The 9,844-nt window shown below is 51.7% G+C and overlaps 1 protein-coding gene across 1 annotated transcript in view; it reads right to left on the bottom strand.

Annotated features, from left to right (window-relative positions):
- Window positions 1-319: 319 nt before the first annotated feature.
- The window catches only part of SHISA6 (shisa family member 6), a 281,726-nt gene continuing 272,201 nt past the window's right edge, over window positions 320-9,844 (bottom strand). The window contains exons 4-5 of the mRNA XM_075994102.1: window positions 2,646-2,798; window positions 320-870 (exon numbers count right to left, since the gene is read on the bottom strand). Of these exons, the coding sequence (XP_075850217.1) occupies window positions 320-870; window positions 2,646-2,798 (704 nt within the window). The remainder of the gene's footprint in view (window positions 871-2,645; window positions 2,799-9,844) is intronic.

Here is a 9,844-nt window from a genome sequence, read left to right as displayed (position 1 = left end):
CTGAGTCCCCAGGAGGGGAAAGGGGGTGGGGGGGGAGGGAGTTGGTGGAGGTGGTGGGGGTGAGAGTGGGGCCTAGACCCTCCTCATCCCCCGTTGACTCTTCTGGAAGAGAGAACGATCACGATCACGCCAGATCCCAGGTCTGGGTGTGTGCAACCAGGCCATCGGAGCTCTGTCCCGGGGTATGGCTTTCTGGGCGAGGGTGGCCCCCCACCTCCGACAGAGGGGCCGAGGGGAGGGAGAGCTGCAAGGCTAGAAGCTCTGCTCCTGGCCCCGGCCCCGCCCCGCCCCGCCCAGCAGCCCCGGCCCTGCCCGCAGGTCACACGGTCACTTCGGTCTTGCTGGCTGTGTAGCAGGTGTGGTGGCCGGGGATGTAGTGCAGCTGCTCCACCGTGTTGTGTCTGCGCGAGGCGAAGGCGTGGCGCTTGGCTGCCGTCTGGCTCTGGCCCAGGGTGGCGTAGGAGTTATTGGAGGCACTGGGATGGGAGTGCATCTTGGTCATGCGGTAGCGGTCCAGCACGGGCGTGGACACAAAGACGTCCGTGTGCGAGATGGCCCTGGACAGCGACTGCTCGGGGAAGGCCGTCCGCTCTGGGGACAGCAGCGGGTCCTGGGAGTGCAGGCGCTCCGTGGACAGCAGCTGCTCATCCGACAGGATGCGGTCGTAGGGCATGCCAAACTCATCGGGCAGGCCCCGCTCCGGGGACAGGACCCTGTCCTGGGACATGGCCCTGATGGGCCGGCGGGGTCGCTCCCGTGGCAAGGGCTTCTGCTGTGACATCTGGATGACATTGAGGGGCAGGGTGCCACGGGCGGCCAGGTCAGGCAGGTGCCGCCGCCTCATGTAATACTCGTCAGCCTCCTTGTCGGCTGCAGGGGTGAGACACGGAGAGAGAAGGCAAGTGGGGTGACACTGAAGCCAGGATTCGGGGAGAGCCCTGCACCCCTCCTGCTCCACCACAGACCTGGAAATCTCCTAGGATAACATGGTCAACCCCTTTCGTTATGGATGAGGACAGGTGAAGGCAGTGCTTCCCCGCGGGCCGTGCAAACCACCCCCAGCTGTTACGTGCAGATTCTGATTCAGTGCATCTGGGGCAGGCCCAGGAGCTTGCGGCTCTAACAAGCTGATGGGTGATGCTCATCACCTGGTCCTTGAGGAGCAAGGGGCAAAGGGGCGCCCTGAAGGTCCCTGGAGAGCTCGTGGCAGAGTTGGCGGCCAGTCTGACTCCCCGAGCTCCAGGGTTCTGAGACAGAATGCTCCCTGACTTGCCTAAGCGCCCGTGCAGCAGCTCACCTTCTTAATAGGGCCAGAGCCTCGCTGGAGGAAAGCTGGGTCACAGAGCCAGCCGCCTGCGAGAGCACAGTAAGATGCTCCAACTAGGAGGCGCTTGTGAAAATGCCTAGCTGGTAACTTAGGAACATAGTAACACCTTCTCTGGAGTAACAGCGGATGTGCCGGAAGCCAATACGCGGCATCCAGCCCCCACGCGGCCACATGACCAGCCTACATACTCCGCCTGCGCCCACGGCACGAGCGGGCTGGAGCAGTCCTATGTGTGCACCTCCTTCAGAGGCTCCACCCTCCACTCTGCCCAGCAAGCCCTCCCAGGCTCACACTGCCTTCTGTGCCCTTGAACGTACTTACGCAGGACTTGCATGTTACACACAAACCTGCATTGCCCCAAATTCAGGGATGAGGCCTCCTATGGATGGCCTTCTAGCGCCCAGCAAAGTGTGGGAATGCTGTCTGCTCCTTGTTTGGCCCAGAGGGTCACCGATGGGTATCCTGTCTCCTGAGCCATGTTCCCTCACCCAGAGCATCCATCAGATTCCTCAGGTCATCAGAGATGCCAACTTCTAGCCATAGAGACTCAACATTCCACCATGAAGGTGGCTGGTGTGGACTCGGGTTGAACTTCTGCCAGGGTAGGTTACCCCCCAGCTTCAGGCAAATGCTCAGCCCTAGGGTTCCAACAGCAGTTGGGTGGTCATCAAAAGAGACTCACAGGGAAATGGGAAGAGAAGGTCCAAGGGTCAGAAAGCCAGGAAAGATGAGAAAGTCCCTCAACGTACTTTCTTGAAATATGAGTGTCTTAAACCCATCAATTCCCAGACTCAAATGGTAGAGCTGCAATCACTGGATACACGGATTGGAATGATGAAATGGGGTGTGTGTGGGAGGGGGAGAGGCCCAGGGCCTTGAGACAGTGTTGACCTCGTTAGAGGGGGACCTAGTGTGTGGATCTCTCGGAGGGTCTCAGAGAAAGCTCTGGCCATTGCTACCTCAGTTCCAAGATAGGATTAGAGCAAGGAAGGCCCATGGTTTGAAGAAGGCAGGTGGGGCATGGGGCTGGAGGAAGGGTTCTTTTGCAGTTAAGCTGGTGCATGAGTTGAAATGTTGTCCCATAGGGGAATGTGGATCTGAGGATGCTACGGCCTCTGACTGTGAAAATAAAGGACTCAGGCCATAAAGAATAAAAGCAAGGGGATTGTCTATTCTCGTCTTCCACCCTACAACTCCTTCTTTGTTTTGGGGATTTCACACTTGACCCCTTGGGTATGGGGCCAGAAAGTGAGACATAAGAGGAGGTGCTGGAGACCCCAAAGACAGACCCCAAACCTCCCAGGGGAATCTGGCTTACTCAGCCTCTTCAGAGAGGAGTACTTGCTGGGGTTGGTCTTCACTGCGGACTCGTAGGATGGGGGCAGGTGGGCCAAGTTCTGGAAAGAGCGGGAGAAGGAGAGGTCATAGGGCTCGGTGGCCGATGTCAGGATGTTGTTCATCCGTGGCTTCTCTGCAAGAAAATGGGGGGACGCATTCTGTTAGTGGGGACCAAGGCTGAGGCAGGCACGAGGGAAGGGTCCAGGTTCTATTCCTTCCCTTTCTGCCTCATCACCGACTACAGCCTCCATCCTGCTTTCCTGGCCCTCTGTGCTAGGACGCAGGGGGTGCTTGACTCAGTTTCCCTCATGCTCAGTTCCACTTGTCAACAAGCCTGGGGGCAGGTGCTTGCTTTGGCTGCTGCCAGCCACCATGACAGTTGATATGGTTTGGATGTTTGGCCCCTCTGAATCTCGTGTTGGAATTTGATCCCCAGTGCAGAACGTGGGGCCTGACGGGAAGTGTCTGGGTCCTGGGTGGATCCCTCATGACAGGCTGGTGCCCTCCCCTCGATACTGAGTTCTCTCTGTATTGGTTCACACGGGAGCTGGCTGTTTAGGAGAGCCTGGCACCCCCTGTTGCTCCTACTCCCACCATGCGACACGCCTGCTCCCCTTGCCCTTCTGCCTTGACTGGAAGCTCCCCGAAGCCCTCGGCAGAGGCAGATGCTGGCGCCACACCTCGTGCACAGCCCCCCTGCAGAACCGTGAGCCACACAGACCGCTTCCCTCGGTGGTAAGCTGCCCAGCCCCGGGGATCTTCTTTACAGCAGCACAGAACAGGCTGGTGCAACAGTTCGCCACTCTGACAACGGCAGATGTGACTCTGAGTCTAAGGGAGGGGTTCTTTCTCCTGCTACAGCACTGGGTTGGCTGGTGAAAATATGAGCCTGACGACTCCGGGCATCCTGAAGTCATCTCCTGCGTCCAGGCGCTGTCCCTGTCCTAATAGCTTCAGGCACACCCAGCTCTCAGGTGTAGAAAAGTCTGAGCTGGAGGAGATGGGGTGGCTTATCTTGTCTACATACCCACAGAGGAACCGGGTCTGGGACCCAGCTCTCTGAGACTCCAATCCCCGCTCCATCCCTACTAGGTCCTCCTCATCCCACCCCTCGTGGGGGCCTCTCCCACCTTGGGAAGCCCCACACCCGACAGGCCGCAGTGAGCCACACAGCCACGTTATTGTACTTTAATTCCTGCCCTTAAGCCTCCCCCCTCCCCCTTTAGCCACCGCTAAGCCGCTGGAGGGCAGAATGCAGGCAAAATGCACAGCACATCATTCCCTCCTCCCTGCTCCCTGAGACAGGGCCTTGGATGCGGGCTCTGAAGAGACAGGAGGGAGGGGTGGGAGGAGAGGGGAGAGGGGAGCCAAGGGACTGACTGGTGGGGGTACAGGTGGGGTGAGCTGGGCTCCTCCAGAGCAGGAGGAAGGCAGGAGAGGGGCGGGGGAGTGCAGGGCAGGTGAGGGAGTGGCAGTGAGCATGCAGGACAGAAAGGGATGGAGGCCCCAGCAGGAAGCCCAGCAGGGCTCAGTGCTTCAGGACTGGAGGAGGAGCAGTCACAGTGGGGGGGAGGGGGCAATAGTTGGTTGCTGGGGAAACGGTGGTACCATTCCCAGAATCAGGTGGCTGGGAGGCTGCAGCCTAGCGGCGTCATCCCTCCATCCTCTTTGGTTTGAGACACTTCAAGGCCAAAGAAGTTCTGAGAAGGGGCAAGTGTGGGGCAGGACTGTGGCTTGCCCTGCCTCTTGGCAGAGAGTGCCAACCCATGGCAAGCAGGAATTCTGTGGGTCTTGGGAGAGACAGAAGCCGTCCCAGGCCTCGTTCAAGGGCAGCCCCACGCACAGGGGACTCCTGGCTCCTTTGTCCCCTCCTGCCTGCATTGTCACCCTGACACTGGGGATGCAGCCAGGGGAGCTCAGCCAATGCGCTGGTGCTCACACCAGCTCAGTACACGTGTGAGGGGGTGGGGGTGGTCGCCATCCCCGAGAGAGCAGAACATGCTGTGCAGAAGGAGCCTCCTGTCATGGATCGGGACGGGTGCCAGGAAGTGGAGTGGGCAGGAAGCTAGGAGTGCCCCTCCCCAGAGGGGGTACTAGCCACTCTGCCCTTGTGTCTTCACCTTGGCCATGCTGGAGAGGAGTGAGCTTCCCTCTGCCTGTTGGCATCATAATCCCTCTGAGGGCATCACTCAGCTTATTACCCACTTCCAAACGCAATATCTCTGGGCACTGATGCTCCACCACTGTGCTCCATAGCGTGTCATGGAGCCAGGCCCGCTCTCCCTTGCCTCCTGCCTCCACTTGGTAGCCCCTGCATGTCCTCCCCACCACTGGAATGCCTCCCTTCCTCTTCCTCTGTCAAGGTCCCCCCTTACTCAAGGCTTTCCACTATGACGATGCCATATCTTGGTATCTGCTCTTCTAGTCTGTACTGCTCTTCTAGTCGGTTCCACCCAGTTTAGTATCTAACTGACCTCAAATAATTTGACTTGAGCTGAGCTTGTCGATTTCCAAAGATTGCAATCTCCTGGACAGCAGAGCCTCGCTTGCCAGTTTTTCTGATTCCTTCCTAAATGCTTGGCCCACAATATAAGGGTCCAATTAATGCTCCTCGTAGAGCATTAAGCAGACACGGTCCCCCTCCTCTCTTAAGAGTCACTCTGCCAGCTCTGGGGAACAGTCTAACATGCGAGGAAGGAATGCAGAGGCCGCTCTGCTCCCACTGCCCTGTGCGCTGCTCCACGGCAGGGACCGGGTCCCCTCCACTCCCTTCTCCTTGCACCAGTTGGAAGAGAGAAGGCAGGGAGACAAGGAGGGAAGAATGGCTCCTCCTTTTGTATTCAGGAGTCTGTGCCTGTGTTGGCTCCTGAGGAAGATCAGCCCGGTAGCTGTTCTCTGAGAATGCTGCTGAGCAAGTGGGAGCTCTCTGTGCTTGCCTTTTCGGCTCCTCTTCCTGCTGCTGCTTGCTCACCAAGGGCATCCCCTGGCTCCCTGCCTCCGCCTTCTGCTTCTCCCTCCCATCGTCCCTGCACAGATTGCCCCTGCGCCCGAGGCTTCCGCCACTGCCTTCAAAGCTGCACTCACATCCTCAGCTCCACCCTCCCTCCAGGCTTCATTTCTATACTCCAAACAATTGTTCTTGCATATCCTATGGTCATAGCAAATTCCAGGAGCCCAGATCCAAACTCACCATCCCGTTCCACACTGGCCTTGCTCCTGATTCCTTAGATTGTGTTAATAGACCCCCACCCCCTCATCCTCCTAATCAATCTCATAATGGCTCTCATCAGCCGTATTCAGTGAGTGAGGAAGCTTTCCCAACGCTTTCTTCAACACGTTCCACGGCTCAGCCCTCCTTCTGTCCCCACTGTCAACATCACCACTGGTAGCAGCTTCTTTTAACTGATCTCTCCGGTTTCTCCCGGATCTAATTTTTCTTAGACCCCGCAACCTGACACATCTGATTATACTGTTGCTTTCATCACATTTCTACCAGGAGCATAGAACATCAAAATATTCCCCTCTCCTCTTCCTAATTATGGTATCTCTCAACCTGGGTGCTGAGGCACAGCGTAATCTGACACGGCAGTGGTAGGTCCCCCTACCAGGTCGGCTGCAGAATTTATCTTTGTTCTGAGTTTCTTTCTCACTAAAACTTTAATGATGTTTTCACTTTTTCAGAACAAAGAGACAAAAATGACTGACGGTTCACCATTTACATGGCTGTCTCACGTTCTATTGAGTTTGAAGCAGGTGCCCAAAATAGTTTTTCTCAGTTAAGTTGTGATGTGGTGGGAGGATGTTATAACTTAAGAGGGAAGCATGGTTTTGTCACCCTTTGACACTATGCCAACACTCCTCTGCTCGACAGCTTCCAGCCTCGTCCCCTGCCAAGAGGCTAAAGCCCAAATCAGTTTTGAGTTGTATCAAATCTTAATGAGTTTGGAGAGAATTGATATAGTTTGACGAAGTCTCCTGTCCTTTGTAAATGATACCACAGTAGCTTTGGGTAAAGGAGAGTGTCACACTCCTTGTCGTGGACATGTGGAATTTATGACTGCAAACAGTGATGTGGACTGTAAGTAGAAATTGATCAAGAAATGGTCTACCTCCTTTCCTTCCCGGGCAGAAGATCACTCACTCTGGTATCAGAGACAGAAACACCAAGGGGAAAATAGTCTCAAAGTGAGAGAGAAGCATTGTGGTCCTGGGGGGAGGGGGGAGGTTTGCACATGGCTCCTCACACCTCCTTAGTTTCCGTGAGTCAATGGCCATGTGCTTGATGCCCTGGGCGGCATCAGTAGATAGAATGGCCCCACTGGGAATGAGGGTGGAATGCAGAGTGCTCTCAATCATCTCTCACCATGTGGAGGGAGCTGGGTAGCACTGGTGAAAATCGGATGGTTAGACTGGTGATCACCTGAAAATCATAGAAAAGACAATCGTAAAGAAGAGTTCAGGCATTCCACTGTCTCTCCAACATCAAAACATCTCTTTACTTCTCATGTGCTTCTCTGGATTAAAAGAAGCACTTCTAAGAAAGGCAGAGGTCACTGTGTTAGGCTTAAAGAAACTTCCCCTGCTGTTTCTGTCTCTCTCATTCTGCGGCAGGGCTTCCTCTGTCACCATGGTGACCCACCCACATCCCTGATCTGGCTGACTAACACAGAAGCTTTGTTGGGGTTGGGGTGACTGGAGGAGAAAAGGGCGGAGACAAGTCTGCATACAGGGGGTGGAGGACTGGGCAGGGAAAGTGGATTCTTTTAGTGGTGGTGGTGGGGTATTAGGATGTAGTTAACCAGAAAAAGGATGCCTTGACTTAGGAGCTTATGCTTTATAGAGCTTTGATTTGTCCTGGGTCTACTGCCTGATCAGGAGTCCTGAATTCTAGGCTCTGTCCTACCTTTAAATGACACAGCCTAATAGTTCAAAAGCATTTCCTTTATTAATAATGCAAAAACTCACTTTGATTGAATGATCCCCAAAATTAATAACAGTCACAGTTGCCAAGGCCTAGAGTTCAAGACATTCCAAGGACTTTTAACATTGTTTGAATGAAGATTTGGCTTACCACTACAGTACACTCCAGTATTGCACTATTGCTTCAACTCAACATTGTATTCTTGTTTTTCATTTGTGCATATATCTGATTTCAACTAAAGCAAGGGCAAGAGGTAAGGCATGAGGTCTTTGCTTTAGTTTACCTAAACCATGGATTACAGCTCTGTCCTCCTTGCAGGGCTGCGATATCTGTGTCCATCTCCTTACATCTTAATGAAACCATCTTTCCTGCCTTTGGCATTATACTCTCTGGCTACTCATTCCCTGGCTCCTTCACTCTACCTCATCTTCTCTAAATACCAGGGCTCCATAAGGCTCAGGTGACTTTGTGAAGATTTCAGCTCTACTCCAGGGCTTCCACCCTCTTGCCCAAATAGATGGTTCCCAAATCTACACCTGTAACCTGAGGTGCATCTGATCCATAGGGTTAGATTTTATAATAAATTGTTTGTGGACATCCCCTTGAAATTCTTGCCCTTAAACCATTAAATACCAAAATGCGCTAGTCATGTTGATCTCATACATCAGACCTCTGTCCATGGTACTAATGTTCCATGGGCTTGGAACGTGAAATTCAGTCATCACCATTTCCCTCGTTTCACCTTCCATAACCAGTGAGTCCCAAAGTCCTCTTCCTGTGGCCATCTTCTAATCCAGCTGCACAATGCATCTTTTTCTCAGGATTTATTTAGCTTTGGTCTCTGGCCACTTCCAAGACAAATCATCCCATGTGCTTTTACCAGACAGTGTCTCCATATCCCACAGTGTAGCCCCTTGACCGAATCCCAACTTCACTTCAAGGATCCAGAGGGCCTCACATGGCCCCCAGGCTGCAGGTTCTCCACCCCAGTGAGGATGCTGTCCCTTCCCAGGACAGGCTGAGTCATAGCCAGGGAAGAACCATTTGCCAAAGGCGGAATGGATTCTAAGCCAGAAGAGAGAATCCAGAAAGGGATGTAAAGGACAGATTTTTTTTTTTCTTGTTTGTCCTCCAGAGGCAAGGAGAAAATCAATTTCAGGGTTTTTCTTTCTTTCTTTCTTTTGTTTGTTTGTTTGGTTTTAAGAAATATGGCAGCATCACAGAGGCAAATGCAAGAAATAGGAGAAACCCCGGTTGAACAGTAAAGAGAGGCAGTGAGTGAGAAACACTTCTAGTTAGAAAACTAGAGCCTATGTGTTACCAGGAAAGGGTTGTGTAGAATTCAGATTCCATTATAACTGCTGATAACAAATTATGCCCCATGCCCTGTGCTAAATACCTTCATGTGCTTTTTTAAAAAATGAATCCTCACAATGATCTTGATTTAAACGGGGACTGGAGTGCAGGGGAGTGAATATATATTACTGGCCTGTCATTTTCCAGGCACTATATAAAACCCTTTAAATACCTTAATTGAAATCTTTATTGTAGTTTTTTTTTTTTACAAATGAGGTCACTAACAGAATAAATGTTTTGAATTTGTAAGTGCAGTGCTTTTCCTTTTGTTTAATCTCACTTAAAATGTTTCAATCAACATTTGACTTTTTCCTATCTTGTAATTAAGGAGAAAATTTTAAAATTAGATATACAGATGAAAACTAAAACTGCCCTAAAATAACCACTGTGTCATTTTGTTGTCTTTCCTTTTATTCCCTCCCCCCATAAATGACTGTGTGTTCTTACATACACCCACGCCCCCCACAAACATATGCACTTAATATTACAATGAATAATTGTGTGTGTCATTTTGCACACAGATTGTAGTTCTTCCAATGAATTAAAACATGGCGATTTGATCCTCACACTTGTGCAAATGACAATAGTATGTTACTCTGTGCAGCATTTTTACAGTAGCAAAAACTAGGAAGCTACTTAAATCACGTACATATATGTACACATGCATACAGACAAAAATATCTAGTTTCCCCATATGTAAGCATGCTGCACATACTACTTTAATATTTTTTATACTTAACGAAGACCATGTCATGAATGTATTTTCATGTTTTGAAATATTCTTTGAAACATTGTTTACGGTTTCACATATAGTCTATATATCATTTAAGCATAACATATTTAAGCATATTTTATGCACTCCCCTATTTTTTGGTATTTAGGTTGTTAAAAAGTTTAATAAT

Source organism: Microcebus murinus, chromosome 18, assembly GCF_040939455.1.
Source record: "Microcebus murinus isolate Inina chromosome 18, M.murinus_Inina_mat1.0, whole genome shotgun sequence".
Taxonomy (NCBI): domain Eukaryota; kingdom Metazoa; phylum Chordata; class Mammalia; order Primates; family Cheirogaleidae; genus Microcebus; species Microcebus murinus.
Note: the sequence above shows the minus strand (reverse complement) of the source record. Positions and strands in the feature narration are given on the sequence as shown.